Genomic DNA, 22,095 nt, shown 5'->3' on the forward strand with positions numbered 1-22,095 from the left:
AGTATGTAAACAAATAATTTCAGTATTTTGGAATAAGAAGTATTTAATATAATAAAATAAGTGGTAGGAATGGTAGAGAAGTACAAATGGGGGGAGTAGTAATAAACTCTGATGGGCTCAAAGAAGGCTTTACAGAGTAGGAAATGCTGTGGCCTTACGGCCATATGTGGCCTTCTACATCCTTAAGTGCGGCCTTTTGACTGAATCCAAATTTTACAGACCAAATCCTTTTATTAAAAGAGGAGTAGCAGAGAAAGGTGAAACTTTTCTTGCCTTCTTTGGCGTTTAAAAAAGAACAATCTTGAAATCAGAAGGCCACAGATTATCCACCCCTGTTAGGATATCTCTAAGATTGTGGTATATTATTGAATAGTGTTAAGCAGAGGAAATGATCAAATCTATGTGTTAGAAAGTTCACTCTGATTATCAAGTGAAGATGTATTTGAGAGGTGAGAGACAAGTCAAGGAGACTCTGAAAGACCAGGCAAGAGATATTGAAGATGATGGAATTGATTAAATAGATATGAGAGATGTTACAGTTGGAGAATCAGTGGGATCTAGTGACCACTTAAATATATTAGAAATAGGCAGTAAGAGCGAGAGAGGGAGAAGTATGGGATATCTTTAGGTTTCTGGTTTGAGAGGCTGATGGATGATTGCATCTTGAATCAAAATAGACAGTTTGAGAAAAAAAATATAATGAGTTCTATTTTGGAAATGTCTGGAATATCCAGTTGTAGGTTTCTAACAGGGACTTGTATCTACAAGTCTGGTCTTAAACAATGAAATCTGTACTAGGGATACAGATGTAAGAATTGACACTATTTAAGTGGTAAAAGCCTTAGACATTGACAGAGTTTATATAGAGTGAGAACAGGATGAAGAATACAACCCTCAGAGATAGTTAAAAAAAAACAACAGTGGAATAGCTTATGAAAGATATGGAGAGGCGGCTGGGCGCGGTGGCTCACGCCTGTAATCCTAGCTCTCTGGGAGGCCGAGGCGGGAGGATTGCTCGAGGTCAGGAGTTCGAAACCAGCCTGAGCAAGAGCGAGACCCCGTCTCTACTATAAATAGAAAGAAATTAATTGGCCAACTAATATATATAGAAAAAATTAGCCGGGCATGGTGGCGCATGCCTGTAGTCCCAGCTACTTGGGAGGCTGAGGCAGGAGGATTGCTTGAGCCCAGGAGTTTGAGGTTGCTGTGAGCTAGGCTGACGCCACGGCACTCACTGTAGCCTAGGCAACAAAGTGAGACTCTGTCTCCAAAAAAAAAAAAAAAAAAAGATATGGAGAGGAAGTGATCAAAAATGCTAGAAAATCAGGAATGTATGATAAGAAAAGCCAGTGTAATAGAGCATCTTTAAAACAAGGTAATTGTTTTCAGTGCCAGATGATGCAAATTGGTCAAAAAAGGATGAGGACTAAGACAGGGCTATTGGTTTTTTGTTTGTTTGTTTTTTGAGACAGAGTCTCACTCTGTAGCCTGGGCTAGAGTGCCTAGGGCACAGCAACCTCAAACTCCTGGGCTCAGGCAATCCTCCTGCCTCAGCCTCCCGAGTACCTGGGACTACAGGCACACACCACTGTGTCTGGCTAATTTTTTCTATTTTTAGTTGTTTGGCTAATTTTCTTTCTATTTATAGAGACGGAGTCTTGCTCTTGCTCAGGCTGGTCTCAAACTCCTGAGCTCAAGCAATCCTCCTGCCTCTGCCTCCTAGAGTGCTAGTATTACAGGCATGAGCCACCATGCCCAGCCCAGTTTTTATAATCAGAGAGTCACTGGATACTTTGTAGAGAGCAACTTTATTAAAGTAGTAGAGACAGAAGGCACATCCTCTGAATTGGAAGAAATGGAAAGGGAGACAGTAGAGATAGCTAACAAACTATTTATATATGGTAGATAAAGAGGAAATAAGGGGAGTGGTGGTGAATAGAAGGGTAGAAAAAAGGTTAAGAAAAAGGGGTTTTAGGACTAGGGATACCCTGAACATATTAGCACATTTGAAGGACAGTAGCCAGTGGAGGGGATGACAGTGGGAGAGTGAAGATGCTGGAAATATGTCTGAGAATGCATTCCAAAGGAAAAAAAATGTGTTGGAATTATAGGGAATAAAAGATGGCATTAAGGTCCTAAAGGATATGTGAGATGATAGTCCAAAAGGAGAGGGGAGATATTTTTTAATAAAATAAGGACATTTCTTTTCCTTATGGGAAAAAGTGGGTAAAAATACAGAAAAAAGGCCTGGTTCTGTGGCTCACACCTGTAATCCTAGCACACTGGGAGGCCGAGATGGGAGGATCACTTGAGGTCAGGAGTTTGAAACCAGCCTGAGCAAGAAAGAGACGCTGTCTCTACTAAAAGTAGAAAAAATTAGCTGGGTGTGGTGGCATGGTGGCGCATGCCTGTAGTCCCAGGTCCTCAGGAGGCGGAGGCGGGAGGATCGCTTGGGCCCAGGAGTTTAAGGTTGCTGTGAGCTATGATGATGCTACTGCACTCTAGCTGGTGTAACAGTGAGACTCTGTCTCACAAAAAGAAAAAAAAAGAGAGAAAAATTTTAGATGGAAGAAAGAAGAATTGAATAATTTTGAGTTAAAAGTCTTTGGTCTCATAAAATAAGATGTTGCTGAGGTGATTTTCATAGCATGATGGTGATAGGAGAGATTTTGGAAACTTGGGTATGAATGTTTTTCATACCATAATTATGATAAGGAAAGTCAAGAAAATAGCTAAAATTTTCAAAGGGAACCTGCAAAAAGAGAAGAGCAGAGTAAAAATGACCAGTTGGTAAAAGGTAGAAAAGAAAATAAGAATTGCCAGAGTCAAGTAAAATACCATCATGATAGCTAAAGGATAAAAGAGTTTAGAGGAGAAGTTATCAACTATGTTAGATACTAAAGTCAAAGTCAGAAAAGTTTGTTTTGTTACAAAGAGGCCATTCCTTTATAGTGAAACTGTAAATACCACTTAATTGGATACAACCTTAAGGCCTCATTAGGTATTGAAATCTTAAGTGTGAATTAGTTAATCAGATCACTGTTTTGAAAGCCTTGGAGAAGGTCCCTGTGGGAATGGAATATCTGAGAAGCAAGTTTTAATAACCTGATCTGCAGGAAGAGGTAGAATACCAAATAGAAGGAATATCCTTGGGGAGAGGGAGGACTTCATGGAGAAAACAGACCTTTCCTTAGGATTATCAGTTTCTGACTGTGCTTAGCAGAGCCCTGTAATTAGGTGGATGTAACAAAGGAATTGGAGCAGATCTGCCCAATCCTGGATTCATCCCTGCACCCTATCCTCCATTCATCCCTCCACCCTGGGTGCTTGACTTTTATCTGTTTTACATTTTGGGCTGCTGTTTCAGTGGGAATATTTTGTGACTAAAATTTCAGAATAACTTCTCTGGAACATTTGCACTGAAACTAGTCTTTAGTAATTTTGATGTGGCATCCCTACATGAATTGCTTGCCTTCTCCATGTTAGGCCAGAACATTTTTGCTTTCAGGTGACAGTGCTATTGTTCACCTGTTAAGGGCTTTTAAGGATTTCTAGACAGGTAGGAGTGTCCCCTTCCTTTCCTTTGTTTTACTGCTCAGGAACTTCATTTTGTTCCCTTTCACTATAAGGCTTGGGACTTAAATGTATGAAATACTTAGTCTACTCTCCTGCTTCTTTCTCAAATCACTACGTACATTTTTAGTTTGAAACACCTAAACTTATGACATTAGTATGTCTACTTAAATTATTGTTTTAGGTTCAAGCTGAAGAAGAAATATTAGAGAAAAACCTGGTTAACTGTGAAAAAGAAAATAAAAGGCTACAAGAAAAGTGTGGTCTGTACAAAAGTGAAGTTGAAATTCTGAAAGAGAAATTAAGGTACAGTATCCTGTTGTAGTAAAACGATTTTTGTGTCAAAATAGAAAAAAAGCTGAAACATTTTTTTTTTTTTTTTTTTGAGACAGAGTCTTGCTTTGTTGCCTAGGCTAGAGTGAGTGCCGTGGCGTCAGCCTAGCTCACAGCAACCTCAAACTCCTGGGCTCAAGCAATCCTCCTGCCTCAGCCTCCCAAGTAGCTGGGACTACAGGCATGAGCCACCATGCCCGGCTAATTTTTTCTATATATATTAGTTGGCCAATTAGTTTCTTTCTATTTATAGTAGAGACGGGGTCTCACTCTTGCTCAGGCTGGTTTCGAACTCCCGACCTCGAGCGATCCGCCCGCCTCAGCCTCCCAGAGAGCTAGGATTACAGGCATGAGCCACCGTGCCCGGCCAAAGCTGAAACATTTTAAAACATCATATTTTGTATATCGAAATTATGGGCTTACGTTATATAGAAGGATAGGCTTCATGGCTGAAACTGTCTAGGTATAAAGTTTGAATTATAAGTGAAATATGAGTTCATGCCAATATAGTTGTAAATATAGAGTAATACTGATCGATATATTTGCTTTCCATATATTTAGAGAAAATTAACACAGACATAATGTCCTTATAGTATGACCACATTAGCTAGCTGGCAAAATATGTATGATAACAGATGCTCTAATAAAAATAATTCTTCAAGTCATAAAATATCACCTAGTCCAGACTTCTCATTTTATAAGTGAAGAAACAGAGGCCCAGTGAGTGGCCATTATATATCCAAAGTCAGGAAAAGTTACATCAAGGTCTTCTGATTCCTATACTCTCTCTAGTATATCTCTTGCCCTCTCAGAACTAATCCCTGACAACTTTCAGAGGTTAATGTTAAAAGTTCTTACCACTTCAGACTGTTAATTTTAAAAAATGGGAGTGGGGAATAATTAGAATAAGTTGTTTGTCTAGTTTTTTTTATTTTAGTGTATTATGGGGGTACAAGTGTTAAGGTTACGTATATTGCCCATGCCCCCCGCCCGCCCCCTCGAGGAAGAGCTTCAAGTGTGTCTATCCCCCAAACATTGCACATCTTACTTGTTGTGGTTGTATATACCCATCCCCTTCTCCCCCCTCTCACCCTTCCCAACACCCGATAAATGTTATTCCTATATGTCCACTTAGGTGTTGATCAGTTAATAATTTGCTGGTGAGTACATGTGCTGGTTTTTCCATTCTTGAGATACTTCACTTAGTAGAATGGGTTCCAGCTGTATCCAGGAATATACAAGAGGTGCTGTATCACCATTGTTTCTTTTTTTTTTTTTTTTTTTTTTTTTTTTTTTTTGAGACAGAGTCTCACTTTGTTGCCCAGGCTAGAGTGAGTGCCGTGGCATCAGCCTGGCTCACAGCAACCTCAATCTCCGGGGCTCAGCGATCCTACTGCCTCAGCCTCCCGAGTAGCTGGGACTACAGGCATGCGCCACCATGCCTGGCTAATTTTTTTTGTATATATATTTTTAGTTGGTCAATTAATTTCTTTCTATTTTTGTTAGAGACGGGGTCTCGCTCAGGCTGGTTTTGAACTCCTGACCTTGAGCAATCCGCCCGCCTCGGCCTCCCAAAGTGCTAGGATTACAGGCGTGAGCCACCACGCCCGGCCGCCCATTGTTTCTTAAAGCTGAGTAGTACTCCATGGTATACATATGCCACATTTTATTAATCCACTCATGAATTGATGGGCACTTGGTTTGTTTCCACAGCTTTGCAATTGTGAATTGTGCTGCTATAAACATTCGAGTGCAGGTGTCTTTTTCATAAAGTGACTTTTGATCTTTTGGGTAGATGCCCAGTAGTGGAATTGCTGGATCAAATGGTAGATCTACTTGTATTGCTTTGAGGTATCTCCATATTGCTTTCCACAGAGGTTGAACTAGTTTGCAGTCCCACCAGCAGTGTAGGGGTGTTCCTCTCTCTCCGCATCCACACCAGCATTTGTTGTTTGGGGACTTTTTGATAAAGGCCACTCTCACTGGAGTTAAGTGGTATCTCATTGTGGTTTTGATTTGCATTTCTCTGATGATTAGAGATTTTGAACATTTTTCATATGTTTGTTGGCTATTATTCTGTCTTCTTTTGAGACGTTTCTGTTCATGTGCTTTGCCCATTTTTGATAAAGTTGTTTGATTTTTTTCTTGCTGATTTTCCTGAGTTCTAAATAGATTCTAGTTATCAGCCCTTTATCAGATGTGTAGCTTGCAAAAATTTTCTCCCATTTTGTGGGTTGTCTGTTTGCTCTCTTGACAGTTTCTTTGGCTTGTGCAGAAGCTTTTTAATTTGATCAGGTCCCATTTGTTTATTTTTGTTGCTGTTGTGATTGCCTTTGGGGTTTTCTTCATAAATTCTTTGCCTAGGCCAATGTCTAGAAGGATATTTCCAACATTTTATTCTAGAATTCTGATAGTTTTACACCTAAGGTTCAAGTCTGTTACCCAGTGTTAGTTGATTTTTGTGAGAGGTGAAAGGTGTGGGTCTTGTTTCAGTCTTCTACATATGGCTATCCAGTTTTCCCAGCACCATTTATTGAATAAGGATTCTTTTCCCCAGTTTATGTTTTTATCTGCTTTGTCGAAGATTAGTTGGCTATATGAGGATGTGTTTGTCTAGTTTTAACATACTTTCCTTAAGGTAGTACATTTAGTATTTTTGCCAAGTAGAGGGGGTAAAGATCATTTTTATAATAGTTACCTTAACTAGAGCATTTTCTAGAATCCGATATTACTGGTTGCAACTCACACTTTTAATAAAGAAAAATACTTCTAATTACACTATGATATAGTGCTTTATCTCTTAAATTTTTGTTTTATACTTTACAAAAGAATTCCTAATTATACTTAATTATACTTAATTAGACATGATTTCTTAAATCATGTTACTTTTTTACAAAAAGGAAAATATAAGTGAAATAAATTGATTAAAATATTCTTAAAACTTCAAATTTAGAATCTGACCCTTCTAAAATGTCCCTGTTTTTCAACACAGTGTCTTCCTCTGTGCCATCAAGAATGTTGCTGATGCAGTATTTCTTAAAAGAACCATTACAAGAACAAAAAGTCATTGATGCTGTGCCCTAAAAACCGACTTCACAATTATATAGTGCCAATTTTGTGTTATTGTTGTTGAGACAGAGTTTTGCTCTGTTGCCCAGGCTGGAGAGCAGTGGTGTGATCATAGCTCACTGAAACCTTGAACTTTTGGGCACAAGCAATCCTCCTGGCTTAGCCTCCTGAGTAGCTGGGACTACAGTATATGCCACCACATGCAGCTAATTTTTCTGTCCTTTTTTTTCTTTTTTGTATAGATAGAGTCTCTCTATGTTGCTCAGGCTGGTCTCAAAGTCCCCTTCTCAAGCGATTCTCCTGCCTCAGCCTCCCAAAGTACTAGGATTACAGGCTTACACCCCCATGCCTGGTGGCTTTTGACTTCTGTTTTAGAAATCTTGCTATATATCTGATTTAACACATATGCCACTCCTCCCCACAAGCATTTGCTTCTCTGAGTTCCAAGTGCTCCATTGTTATCTCCTGATTTTTCTTCCCATTTACATACACCAATTCTGCTAGTTTTACTGCAGGTTATTTTGATGTTTACATATACATAGACAATGAAACTACATTGCAACTGCTTAGCTGACAGCTCTTTTAAGGAACTATTGATAATTCCAATTTCAGTGATGTGAAAAAGTGAACTGATGATGCATTAACAGTTCTAAGCATAAGATTGTTTTAATATTTGGCATGTTTTTATAGATGTGTATATTCAAAAATATTACTACCTAATAATCTGTTAATGGTAGATTAGACTTTAACTTATAGAGTTCATGATTTTTCCTTATAGTCTCCAAAACTTGATGCTGCACGATACTGTGCTGGGAATTTTGGATTTAGATCCTGTCTTACACATTTTAAGCAGAGTAGAAATGCTTCCAAGATAGTAGAACTGTCTTGCCCTACTGTTTTCTGTGAGACACTGGGAAAGTTACATTACCTTTTTTTTTCTTTGAGACAGACTCTCACTGTGTTACCTGGGCTAGTGTGAGTGCCGTGGCATCAGCCTAGCTCACAGCAACCTCAAACTCCTGGGCTCAAGCAGTCCTCCTGTCTCAGCCTACCAAGTAGCTGGGACTACACACATGTGCCACCATGCCAGGCTAATTTTTTCTATATAGTTGGCCAATTAATTTCTTTCTATTTTTTTTTTTAGTAGAGACAGGGTCTTGCTCTTGCTCAGGCTGGTTTCAAACTCCTGACCTTGAGCGATCCTCCTGCCTCGGCCTCCCAGAGTGCTAGGATTACAGGTGTGAGCCACTGTGTCAGGCCTACATTACCTTTTTAATGCCTCAATTTCCTTATTTATGAAAAGGAAGTAATAATAATGCCAACCACATAAAGTCATGAGTACCTGGCATGCAGAAGAAAGTAGGCACTCAGTAAATGTGAGCAGATATTGTTTCAAAACATTTAAAAAGTGAGATTAACTAAATATACTTATTGAAAATGAATGCATATTTTCTTTCTTTCTTTTTTTTTTTGCGACTCTGGTGGGACTTGAACCCACAACCTTTTGAACTAGAAGTCCAGTGCACTTTCCAGCATATTTTATTTTCTTCATAGGCAGTTAAAAGAAGAAAATAACAATGGAAAAGAAAAATTAAGGATCATGGCAGTGAAAAATTCAGAAGTCATGGCACAATTAACTGAATCCAGGCAAAGTATTCTGACACTACAGACTGAGTTAGAGGACAAAGATGAAATACTTAGAGAAAAATTTTCTCTAATGAATGAGAACCGAGAATTAAAGGTCCGTGTTACAACACAAAATGAGCGACTGGATTTGTGTCAACAAGAAATTGAGAGTTCAAGGGCAGAACTGAGAAGTTTGGAAAAACTTATATCCCAGTTGCCAGTAAGTATGTATGAAAAGAAATGTACTATATTTGATTATATAATGGAAGAGAAACATTTTACTGAAGTGTTTTTAAAAAGACCATCATTTTGTCATCGCTTAGTAGCTTCTTTTCTTACCTGTCTATGCTTTTAGTCATCAATTTCTTTTCTATATAATCTCTATTTTTTCCCCTGTACTTACCATTCTACTATACCACCCTTTCTCTGTCTCTTAGGTGACATATATAAGAATGGCACAAAATTATTTTTAAAAAGTTTTATTGAGGTATCATTTATATATCATACATTAACCCATTTTAAATATGCTAGTCCATGAGGTTTTGGAAATTTACAAGTTTTGTAAAAATCACCATAATCTAGTTTTTGAACATTTCTGGCATCCCCAAAAGATAACTTGTACCCATTTATAATTAGTCCCTGTACCCACATCCACCTGTAGAAAGTCACTTATAGTGTTTGCCTCTAGAGATTTGTCTTTTCTGGACATTTATATCCATGAAATCATATAATATGTGGTCTTTTGCATTCTTAATGTTTTTGAAAGTCATTCATGATGGGACATATATCAGTATTTCATTTTTTTATTGCTAAACATTTCATTGTATAGATATACCACATTTTATCCATTTATCATTTACCAGTTGATGAACATTTGGGTTTTTTCCACTTGTGGGTTGTTTTGAATAATGCTGCTATGAAGTCTTTTGCTTTTAAGTCTTTTTTTTTTTTTTTGAGAACCAAAGTTTCTCAGGAATGCTTACAGATCTTTGTGTGGACATATTTTCATTTCTCTTGGGTACATACCTAGAAGTAGAATTATAGGATTGCTGGGTCATATGGTAAATTTATGCCAAACTTTTCTAAAAATGTCTACACCATTTTACGTTCTCACCAGGAATTTATGAGGGTTCCTGTTTTCCCACATCCTCACCAATACTTGTTATTGTCTTATCTTTTTTATTATAATAGGCCATCTCAATGAATGTGAAGTGGTATTACCTTGTGGTTTTAATTTGCGTTTCCCTAATGGCTAATGTCGAGCAACTTTTTATGTACTTATTAGAATAGCATAGAATTTTAAAATGTTTTTATGATAATGGTCTGCCACCCTTTCTCTTTGAGTTATATATGTGACCATTTAGGTAAATGAGATTAGGAAGAAGGTAACTATACCTGTGTCAGGAATTTGTTATCAATAGCTGTAAAATAAAGGTAAGATCAAGGGAAATCTAGAGATAAAAATGTTGTGATTGGTTTCACATATGCATGTATGGTAGACTCTATGATAAAATCTTACCAATATTAAACTATTATTAAACATGGAATTATGAACCAAAAAGAGATCTCAGAAATCATCTGATTCAATACCATCATTTTATTGGTAAAGAAATCTAGATCCAAGGAAGTAAATAACTTACCCAACTAGCAAGTAGCAGAATTTAAACTAAAACATATGAATATTAGCTCTTCTGTTATATCTGCTTTCCTAGGATGCTGTTTATTAGCTTAGATTTTTAATATACTGTTTGCTTTTGAAATTAGAAAGTAATTATGTGCAGATAGCAGTTTTAAATTGACATTCTCATTTGTGCTCAGTGTCAAGAATTATTTGATATATGATTCTGAAAGTGAGGTGGTAATATTGCTTGATCGTATGTTTCATACAGTGCTAAGAATGATATGATTAGGAAATGTGATTTTTTTTTAATTTCTAGAAGGTGTGATTTGGTTATAGTTTGAAGGTAGTAGTCATTAAGTGTTTTACTTGCTCCTCTTAATATCCATTTCTTTAAATTATATATTATTCAAACATACAGAAAAGTATAGAGACCAGTCTAACTAAGCATTTGCAAAATCTAGGATATATACTGCCCAGCTTTAAATTTTTTTAGAATCAAATTTTACAGATAAAGCTTCTTAATGTATGTTGTCAGATCCCAGTTCTCTTCCTCTCTCCTCAGAAGTAGCAACTATTCTGAAATTCATGTGTATCCTTCTCATCCATGTTTTAAATATTGTCACATATATAGATGCATCTAAAAATAGTATATTCTGTAGTATATTTTAAAAAATACTAAGTTTGCCATTGTAATTTGTTTTTGACCCAATATTATTTTATAAGATATATCTATATTGATTTATATAACTACTCAGGTTTATCTTAACTGTTGTAGTTTTTCCATTATATTAATATTTCATAATATATTTATACATTCTCCTATTGATGAACCTTAGGTTGTTTTTATGAAATTTATATAATTTTTCATACTTGGAGTTACTAATAAAAAGCAATTGCATTTCACTTGCATATTAAAAGTTTATATATGTTTGTTTTTAAACTTACAGTTAAAAAGAGAAATATTTGGTTTTAAATCATCTCTTTCTAAGTACCAGATGAGTAGTTTGTCAAAAAAGGAGGACAATTCCATTGGCTGCTGTGAGGCAAATAAATTGGTGATTTCGGAATTGAGGTATAATTTTCAGATTCTGAAGTAGCAAATAGAAATGTTTTTTAACGGTAATTAAATTGAGATCTTTAATTTAGAAATTAAAAAAATATACAGACAAATCCAGAGGGTGTTATAACAAATGCCTGTGATTCCACTACTAAGAATTGATTCTTCTTGACATTTTGTGATATATGTTTCAAATCTGTTTCTCTAAATAAAAAATAAAACATTACAGGATGGATAATACCTGTTGATCCTTACTGCTAGTCCCATTCTTCCCCTACGTATCCAAAAGACGAGATGTGTATTTTTCTGCCATTTTGAATATGTTTGCCTTCACACACACAAATGTAAATGTACTGTATGTTTACATTGTTTGTAATTTTGCTTTTTCACTCAGCACCATTTTAAATATTTATCCGTATTGAGATAGAGTCATTGATCCATGGATGTATTTGTGTGGTTAGTTTAGATTTAGTAGCCATGTAGGATTATATCCTATAACTATGTCACTATTAATTTATCTATTCCTTTATTGATAGTTACCTTGTTTCTAGTTATTGTCCATTACACATAGTGCTGTAAGAAGCAGTCCCCAACCTTTTTGACAGTGGGGACTGGTTTCATGAAAGACAGTTTTTCCATGGACCTTGGGAGGTTGGGTGGGGGCGGCGTCACTGCCTGGAATCATTAGGTGTTGGATTCTCATGGGGAGTGAACAACCTGGATCCTGTGCATGTGCAGTTAGCAGTGGGGTTTGCAGTCCTGTGAGGGCCTGATGTCCCCTCAGATCTGCCGGGGGCGGGGGGGGCGGGAAGGGGGTAGTTTGAGTGGTGACAGAGTGATGGAGGACCTGCTGTGGGTTCAGGTAGGGCTTCCCTAGCTCACTGCAGCTCACCTCCTGCTGTGCGGCCTGGCCGGCCCTTGGGTTGGGGACCACAGCTGTAAAGAATATCTGTATACATGTTTCCTTGTACATCTATATAAGAGTTTCTCTAGTGTATATTCTTAAGAGTGAATTGCTGGGTCATAGAACATCTGCATTTTCAATTGTACTAGGTACTATCAAGTTTGTAAAGTGGCTGAACCAATTTATAGTCCTACCATGATATATAGAAGTTTCCATATCCTGCCTAAGAATTGAAAAATGTCACAATTTAAAAATTTTTACCAACTTAAAAAAAAATAGTACAGTAAGAGATATTTTCTAATATTCTTTTGCTTCTTTTCTTTTGTGCCAGGATTAAGCTTGCAATAAAAGAGGCAGAAGTTCAAAAGCTTCATGCAAACCTCACTGCAAGTCAGTTATCTCAGAGTTTTATTACTTTTAATGACAACCAAGAAAGTAGCAAATTAAATAGTTTAGAAGCAGAACCTGTAAAACTAGGTGGCAATCAAGTAGGTAAGTATAGTATATTGAATTGTTTTAATAAATTATAATCAGTTCTTGATGGTTTTTTAAAGAACTGGATTATCACTATTTGCTTTCTATTATCAAATATACTCAATAATGTGTTATTACTAGTTATGGGCTGATAAGACAGCAAAAATTATTTTAGAAACCTTGGACTTTGCATCATTCTTTATAGTTTATTGAAATGAAATTTACATTCAATCAGATGTACCCATTTAAAATATGCAGCTTGATAAGTTATATCACATATTTATTTTTGATATGATTATACTCTTGTTACCAATACCACATTCAAGACATATCTCTATCAGAATTCTCTTATACTCCTTCCCAGTTTACTTTAGGTTTAATTTTCTTTTTTTTTAACTTTTATAAAGTTAAAAGTTTAGGTTATTGATATTAGGTCTCTTTTCTTTTCTCATCTAAGTATTAAAAGTAAAAACTTCTCCGTAAGCAATGTTTTGACTGTATGCTACTAATTTTAATTTGTTTCATATTCATTTTCATTTAGTTAAAAATACCTCAATATCCCTTGTGATTTCTTTGACTCATAGGCTGTGTTTATTTTATTTCCACATATATGGAGATGTTCCAGATACTCTTGTGCCATTAGTGGTAGTCAGAGAACATACTCTATATGACTTCATTTTTTAAAAGTATTTTGAGACTTCGTTTATTGGCCAATCTATGGTCTATCTTGGTGAATGTTCTAAGTGCACTTGAAAAAATTGTGCATTATACAGTTATTGGTTGGAGTATTTTTTGAATGTCAACCATGTTAAGTTGGTTGATGGTAAGTGTGTTTAAGTCTTGTTTATCCCCAATATTTTATATGTATTCATCCTATCGATTACTGATATAGTAGAATTGAAATCTTCGGGTATATATGTGGGTTTGTTCATATTTCTACTTTTGTCATTCTTTGCTTCTTGTATTTAAAGATGATATATATATACATAAACTTGAAAATTGTTACATCTTCTTGTTGAATGGACCCTTTTATTATAATAAATTTCTTTCCCTCCGCTTCCTGCCTTTTTGTGTCCCTGAGTGGGCTCAAACCTTTTTAATTCCTGGTAATATTCTTTATTCTGAAGAGTACTTTGAAATTAATATAGCCTCTTCAGCTTGTTTTGATTAGTGTTTGCCTGCTATATTTTCTCCATCCTTTTAATCTGTGTCTTTATATAGAAAGTGAGTTTCTTATAGAAGGCATGTAATTGAGTGTTATTTTTATATGTAAGCAGACATTTTTTGCTTTTTTCATTAGAATGTTTAGATTACTTACATTTAATGTAACTATTGATCTTTTTGGATTTAAATCTACCATCTTGGTATTTGTTTTCTATTTCATTTTTTTTTTTTTTTGAGACAGAGTCTCGCTTTCTTGCCTAGGCTAGAGTGAGTGCCGTGGCGTCAGCCTAGCTCACAGCAACCTCAAACTCCTGGGCTCAAGCGATCCTCCTGCCTCAGCCTCCCGAGTAGCTGGGACTACAGGCACAAGCCACCATGCCCGGCTGATTTTTTATATATATATATATATATATATATATATAAAAATATATTTATATATATAAATATAAATAAATAATAATACATAATAATAAAAAATATATTTATATATATATATAAATATATATATATATATTAGTTGGCCAATTAATTTCTTTCTATTTTTATGGTAGAGACGGGGTCTCGCTCAGGCTGGTTTTGAACTCCTGACCTTGAGCAATCCGCCCGCCTCGGCCTCCCAGAGTGCTAGGATTACAGTCTATTCCATTTTATTCATCTTTCCTGCCGCCTTTTGCATCAAGAATATTTTAGCATTCAATTTTTTTCTCCACTATTTTTTTTATTAGAGCAGGGTCTTGCTCTGACGCCCAAGCTAAAGTATACTAGTGAGATCATAGCTCACTGTAACCTTGAACTTCTGGGCTCAAAAATTAAAAACTTAGCCAGGCATGGTGGTGTGTGCCTGTAGTCCCACCATGCTTGTACTACTTGGGAGGCTGAGGCAGGAAGATTGCTTGTGCTCAGGAGTTCAAGGGTGCAGTGAACTATGATGAAACCACTGCACGCTAGTCTGGGCAACAAAGTGAGAACCTATCTCATAAGAAAAATTGTAGAGGAGGCGTATTGCCGTTTTGCCATTTTGCCAAGGCTGGTCTCAAACTCCTGGCCTCCAGCAATCCTCCTGCCTTGGCCTCCCAAAATGCTGGGATTACAGGTGTGAGCCACCATCCCTGGCCTTTTTTCTCTACTATTGATTCATTATCTATACTTTTTTAGTTTATTATTTTAGTGGTTGCCCTAGGGTAACAAATGCATTTTTAGCTTTTCATAGTCTGTCTTCAAATATAGTGGCTGTTAGCAGCAGGGATGACAGCAGAGAAATTGAATATCTAAGTGATAAGAGAGAATAAGGAAGAAAATGATAGGATTAGCAGAGGGAGTACTAGTTATTATATTAGAGGCAGTAGTATATACATATAATGCTATTGATTTTCTGACATCAAAGAAGAGAGCTGGTGAAAGATTGATAGCCTAGTAAGTGAATGTAGAGAATTGATGGGAAATGGCTGCTTATACAACCCTTGAAGGCAAAGCACATCTCTACTTGTTTCTATATCTGTGTGCATTCTCATGTAATCACCTACTTATAACTCATTAAAGCACTCCTGAAAGCTCAGTTACCTTGAAGTGGGAGGTATATATTAATATAGGTTTATAGTGGAGAAAGAGCATAGTCAAACATAACCTTCAGTAATTTTTCAAAGCATTGCTGAATTCTCATTAGCTATTTAGAGAGAAGGAAGATGGGACTAGGAAGAATTCGTTGTTTGTAGCTTTTGAACCTGCATCTACATACAGTACATAAAAATACTCTCTTATTTTTTTATTTTTTATTTTTTTGGAGACAGGATCTCACTTTGTCACTCAGGCTAGAGTACAGTGGTGTCATCAGTAGCTCACTGCAGTCTCAAACTCCTGGGGTCAAGTGATCCTCCTGCTTCCGCCTCCAAGTAGCTAGGACTACAGGTGTGTGCCACCATGCCTGACCAATTTTTGTAGTTTTTGTAGAGACAGGGTGTCACATTGTTGCCCAGCCTGGTCTTGAACTCCTGGCCTCAAGCAATCTTGCCTTGGCCTCCCAAAGTGCTAGGATTACAGGTGTAAGCCTAGCCCCATAAAAATATTCTTAATAATCTCAAGTTGTCCAAATAAATTTTATGATTAACTTCAGTTTAAGGAAACAGGATAACTTTAAAAACATTTATATGATTTCTATCCAAAAAAGTGGAATTATAAAAGATGGGGAAGAACTCTTAAATTTCTGGTACAAAGGAATAATCTTTAGCTATCTAGAAAAGTGACTGATTCAGAAGAAATTTTCCTTTTTGTTATATATTTAATTTAGAAAGTACTTGTTCTTTAATTATATTTTCCGTATTGTATGTCTCATTCTCCATACCTTTTAGTATTCTTTAAATGAGAAATTAAACTTTGTTTATGATTAAATTTTCCAACTATTTAAATAGGTTTTTATTCTTGAAGTCTTATTCAGAATACTTTTCCTTTCATGTTTATTAGCAGAAAGTATAAAAGATCAAAATCAACCTACTGTGAACAAGCAATATGAAAGAGAGAGGCAAAGACTTGCTATTGGAATAGAAGAACTACGTACTAAGCTGATACAAATAGAAGCTGAAAATTCTGATTTGAAGATTAACATGGCTCACAGAACTAGTCAGTTTCAGCTGATTCAAGAGGAGCTACTAGAGAAAGCTTCGAACTCTAGCAAACTAGAAAGTGAAGTAAGCTTGGAATTAGCTGGGTATATGTATTAAATTTTGAGATAGGAAAATGTATTGTTATAGGCTTCTATAAAAATTATATGTTTAAGTCCCAATTTATAAGTTCAAACAAAATGGTACTCTCATGAGTACCATGGTACTCTCATGAGTTATAATGGTTATAAAATGGTACTCTCATGAGTTATAAATTCTTTTAACATTATATTTGGAAACCTTTGTGTTGTTTTTTTTTTTTTGAGACAGAGTCTCGCTGTGTTGTCCAGGCTAGAGTGAGTGCCGTGGTGTCAGCCTAGCTCACAGCAACCTCAAACTCCTGGGCTCAAGTGATCCTCGTGCCTCAGCCTCCTGAGTAGCTGGGACTACAGGCATGCGCCACCATGCCCAGCTAATTTTTTTTTTATATATATATATATATATATCAGTTGGCCAATTAATTTCTTTCTATTTATAGTAGAGACGGGGTCTCGCTCTTGTTCAGGCTGGTTTCGAACTCCTGACCTCGAGCAATCCGCCCGCCTCGGCCTCCCAGAGAGCTAGGATTACAGGCGTGAGCCACCGCGCCCGGCCAACCTTTGTGTTTTAACCTATGTTAAAAGTAGAAAAATATTCTCTAATGATCTAAAAGGTCTCAAATTTGGTGAAACTAATACTGCATTGCAGTCTATTGTTTCTTCTGCATTTTAAGTTAATATGGTTAATAAATGTTTGTAAGTAAAAGAATTTGGATTATGTAGTTGGAAGAAAAAGAGTGATAATAGAAGATTTCAAATTTTATCAAACTCAGAACCATCTATGAAGCCTGTTAAACATGTAGATTTCTGGGTCCTGTTCCAGCAATTCTGATTCAGAATATATGGGATATAGAATCTCCAGTTTTAAACAATGGCATGTGAGTTTGATACAGATATGTTATGAATTACATTCTGAGATGGACAGTGTGTGTATTGTGAACATATGGTCTCTATTTTCACTGAGGAAAGGGCAAGTATGCCTGATTAGGTGATTGCAGACCAGGACAAGATGTGTATATGTTATGCTCAACCTGTAAACCAAGGGAGGCAGTCAGCTATAGCGGCACTTATTAAATGTCTGCCTTTTCATCTAAAACTCTATATCCAAGGAAAAGACCTGTGGGATAGAAACTTACGTTAATCATGGAACAGGAGATTTTAGGCAGTGTCTAATTATAGCTAGTAGCTTACTTAGAAAATTGTCAAGTACTGAGATTAATAACTTTTTTATAATTATAAAAATACCATCTTGTAGAAAAAATGAAAATACAGAAAGGGAAAAGATGAAAATAAACTATTGATAATTCTGTTGCTAGAAATAACTGCTGTTAACATTTTATTATAGTTATTTCAGTCTTTAATACCTACTTTAAAAAAACTGGTTAGGGTATAATCCTATTTGGATGTAGGGATCTGAATTAAATTATTTATGTATTACATAGATGGAAGAAATGATCAATATCCCTGTTTAAAAATCCCTGTATGGGGCCGGGCGAGGTGGCTCACGCCTGTAATCCTAGCACTCTGGGAGGCCGAGGCGGGCGGATTGCTTGAGGTCAGGAATTCGAAACCAGCCTGAGCAAGAGAGAGACCCCTTCTCTACTATAAATTAAAAAAGAAATTAATTGGCCAACTATTATATGTAGAAAAAATTAGCCGGGCATGATGGTGCATGCCTGTAGTCCCAGCTACTCGGGAGGCTGAGGCAGAAGGATTGCTTGAGCCCAGAAGTTTGAGGTTGCTGTGAGCTAGGCTGACGCCTCGGCACTCACTCTAGCCTGGGCAACAAAGCAAGACTCTGTCTCAAAAAAAAAAAAAAATCCCTGTATGGCAAGGCCTGTATGGCATAGGCCTGTATGGCAAGTTGTCATGCAGGTTTTCTCATTTTTATCCTAATAGAATTGAAGAAAATGGTAGTTCTTTGATGCTTTTCAATATTTGTATTTAAATAATTTAATCTCATTTTAATAAAATATTTTTAAACAGGGATAAATAGCATATCCCTGGTTTTCCTTTCACTATTTGGTTTTCTTCTAAATTGTCACTTATTTTATAAAGTGCTTATAATTATGTGAGTTAAAAAGTTACTCACTTTGCATCCCAAATGTTTATTATCATAATGTATTTAAACTTTGAAAAGAAGAACAGGTATTTAATTTTAGGATGCAAAATCATTATCTTTAAAAAATAATTTTATATTTATTCCAATGTGTTTTCAGATGACAAAGAAATGTTCTCAACTTTTAACTCTAGAGAAGCAGCTGGAAGAAAAAATAGTCGCTTATTCCTCTATTGCTGCAAAAAATGCAGAACTAGAACAGGAGCTCATGGTAAAACTTAACTTTGTTGTTACAAATTTACTATGACTTTTAGGCATTGAATTTGTTAAAGCATGTTTTGTTTTAGTATCATTATTATGAAATGTACCAAATAGGAAAGTATAAGTTCTACTAAACACTTATGATCATTCATTTCTCGTTTCTGTATTTGTAAGTTAATAGGCCTGTATGGCAAGTTGTCATGCAGGTTTTCTCATTTTTATCCTAATAGATAGAATTAAAGAAAATGGTAGTTCTTTGATGCTTTTCAATACTTTTTTAAAATAATTTAATTTCATTTTAATAAAATATTTTTAAACAACCATTTTATTAAAGTTTGAAGTATTAATATTAACTACTGTGATTCTTTTTTATATATATATATATTTAATCTTGTTTATTTTTTCCCCTTTTATTTCATCATATTATGGGGGTACAAATATTGTTAGGGTTACATCTATTGCCCCTGCCACCCCACCCTCCCCCCACTACTGTGATTCTTTAAAGATGTAAAGAATGTATGCCTGACTGATGTACCTTTATGTAAAACTAGTTTTCGATTATATCCTTTAATGTATTTTATATTTCTAGGAAAAAAATGAAAAGATAAGAAGTCTAGAAACCAATATCAATACAGAGCATGAGAAAATTTGTTTAGCCTTTGAAAAAGCAAAGAAAATTCATCTTGAACAGCATAAAGAAATGGAAAAGCAGATTGAAAGAGTAAGTAATATCTAGGATATAGGTGCTGAAAAGAAACTTAAACATTACTAGCCCAGTATTTTTTATATTCTAGATGAGGAAATAGACACAAAAAAATGGCAAGAGCTATAATTAGAATCATATTCTTTCTGAATCATTTTCTCAATGCTCTTTTAAAATATAGTATGCCTTCCATTTCAGCTTTAATCAATGTTTTTTGACATTAAAGTAAGAGTGATTTTGTAGACTCTTATTTCCCTAGAAATATCAGTTGCTTGAAGATTGGTTGAGAGGAAAAAAGGATATAGAAGGACTCTTAACCTTGCGTTAAATATAAAAAAGAAGGTATAAGCACAAAATACAAGACTATGTGAAAAATATGTACAGTAGTCCTCCCTTATCCATGGGGGATACGTTCCACAACCCTCACTAAATGTCTCAAACCACAGATACCAAGCCCCATATATATATAATACTATGTTTTTTCCTATACATATATACCTATGATGTTTAATTTATAAATCAGGCACAGTAAGAGATTAACAACAATAACTGCTAATAAAATAAAACACTTATAGCAATATACCGTAATAAAAGTGAATGTGGTCTCTTTTTCTCTTATGCCCTTGTGCCTCCTTTGCACTTTTATGAATATAGGTTCTCTTGGGCATCTTCTAGAAGAGCCCAATTTTACCACAACCGAAGATTTGACCAGCCTGGGCAATATAACGAGACCCTGTCTCTATAAAAAAATCAGAAAAATTAGCCAGGCATGGTGGTGTGTGCCTGTAGCTCTAGCAACATGGGAGGCTGAGGCAGGAGGATTGCTTGAGCTCAAAAGTTCAAGGCTTCAGTGTTGAAGTACAGTACTCCACTCTAGCCTTGGCGGTAGAGTAAGACCTCGTCTCTAAAAAAGAGAACAAAATTAAAATTAAGAAGACTTACTTTGGATTGTATCCTTTCTTAATCAACTTCTTCAGCTCTGCCAGAAATATGGCAGCAGCTTCTTCATTGGCTGATATAGCCTCTTCAGTAATTTTTATATTTTTCAGTCCAAACCTATTCCTGAATCTATGTAACCATCCCTTACTTGTAGTAAATGATTTGTTGTCACTTGTTTCAGGGGATCCCTTGCTGAAGTCTTTGTATATGCTCAGTGCTTTCTGGTGTAGCACATTGCTATCAATGAAAACATGTAGTTTGTTCATATCTTCTACCCACAAATTTAATGCCTTTTTCATTTTAACTAAACACTCATCATACACAGTGGCTGTAACTTTTACAGTTTGAGGTACAACCACAAAACTAGCACGGATTTCTTGTTCCTTCTTCACATTTTCATGGATAGATTTGTTCTTACCATAGATCTTAGCAACTTCAGCATACAATTTTTTTCTTTCTATATGAAGTCAAAAACTTTCACCTTTTCACTTACAGGAAGCACTTTATGGCTTCTCTTTGGCATATCTAAATTGCTAGCACCACTACTCTTATGCTTTGGGGTCATTATTAAGTAAAATAAGGGTTACTTGAACACAAGCACTATACTACCATGACAATTGATCTGGTAACCAAGACAACTACTAAGTAAGTAACAGGTAGTATATACAGTGTGGACACACTGGAGAGTAAGATGGCATGAGATTTCATCACACTACTCAGAATGACATGTGATTTGAAACTAATGAATTGTTTATATCTGAAATTTTCCATTTAATGTTTTCCGACCACGGTTGACCATGGGTAACTTAAACTCTGACAAGTGAAGCTGTAGTTAGGGGGAACTACTGTGATTTGGTTGGGCTAAATAGCAAAATGGAACTGATGTAAGGAAAGTCAGTGAATTTGAATATAGACCAATAGACATTCAGAGCAACCAGAGAGAAAAAATAGATTTGGAATATAATTACATAGAGCCTTGAGGTCCAATGGGATAATATCAGAAAGTCTAACGTTCATGTCATCAGAGTCAAAGAAGAAGAGGAGAATGAAATTGTTGCAGAAAAATATTTGAAGTAATAATGACTGAAAGCATCACAAATTTGATGAAGGAAATAAATTTACACATGCATGCAACAAAATCAAAGAGGATAAAGAAAAATCTTGCACACACATCAAAATCCAGACACATCAAAATCCTTGCTGAAAACTAAAACAAAAAATCTTGAAAGCACCCAGAGATAAGGGGAACAAAAATTAAAATTACTGCAGATTTTTCATAAAAATTATAAAAGTAAGACAAAACTACATTTTTTTTTTTAGTGCTGAAAGAGGGGGAAGAAAACTGCATGCAATTTATATACAGCAAAAATATTTCTTTAGGTATGAAGGTACAATATAGACATTCTTAGATGAAGGACAACTTAGAGAATTTTTCACCAGGAGAGGCTGATGTGGGAGGATTGCTTGAGCCTAGGAGTTCGAGATTGCAGTGAGCTGTGATTGTGCTACTGCACTCTAGCCTGAGTGACAGAGGCTCTGTTTCTCTAAAGAAATAAATTTAGATTGGAATGAAAGAAATAAAGCTATCCATGTTTGCAGACAACATGATTACACAAAAAA

At 35.7% G+C, this 22,095-nt stretch overlaps 1 protein-coding gene across 8 annotated transcripts in view; it reads left to right on the forward strand.

Moving 5' to 3' along the window:
* CCDC18 (coiled-coil domain containing 18) overlaps nt 1–22,095 on the forward strand; it is a 171,610-nt gene that overhangs the window by 30,699 nt on the left and 118,816 nt on the right. For 7 of the 8 annotated variants that reach the window (XM_075999855.1, XM_020283117.2, XM_075999857.1 and 4 more), the window contains 7 exons: nt 3,758–3,879; nt 8,530–8,821; nt 11,170–11,294; nt 12,515–12,675; nt 16,279–16,502; nt 18,733–18,843; nt 19,423–19,554. In XM_075999855.1, the coding sequence (XP_075855970.1) occupies nt 3,758–3,879; nt 8,530–8,821; nt 11,170–11,294; nt 12,515–12,675; nt 16,279–16,502; nt 18,733–18,843; nt 19,423–19,554 (1,167 nt within the window). The remainder of the gene's footprint in view (nt 1–3,757; nt 3,880–8,529; nt 8,822–11,169; nt 11,295–12,514; nt 12,676–16,278; nt 16,503–18,732; nt 18,844–19,422; nt 19,555–22,095) is intronic. The other variant, XM_075999854.1, reaches the window with a different exon arrangement.

The sequence above is a fragment of the Microcebus murinus genome, chromosome 2 (genome assembly GCF_040939455.1).
Source record: "Microcebus murinus isolate Inina chromosome 2, M.murinus_Inina_mat1.0, whole genome shotgun sequence".
Lineage (NCBI taxonomy): Eukaryota > Metazoa > Chordata > Mammalia > Primates > Cheirogaleidae > Microcebus > Microcebus murinus.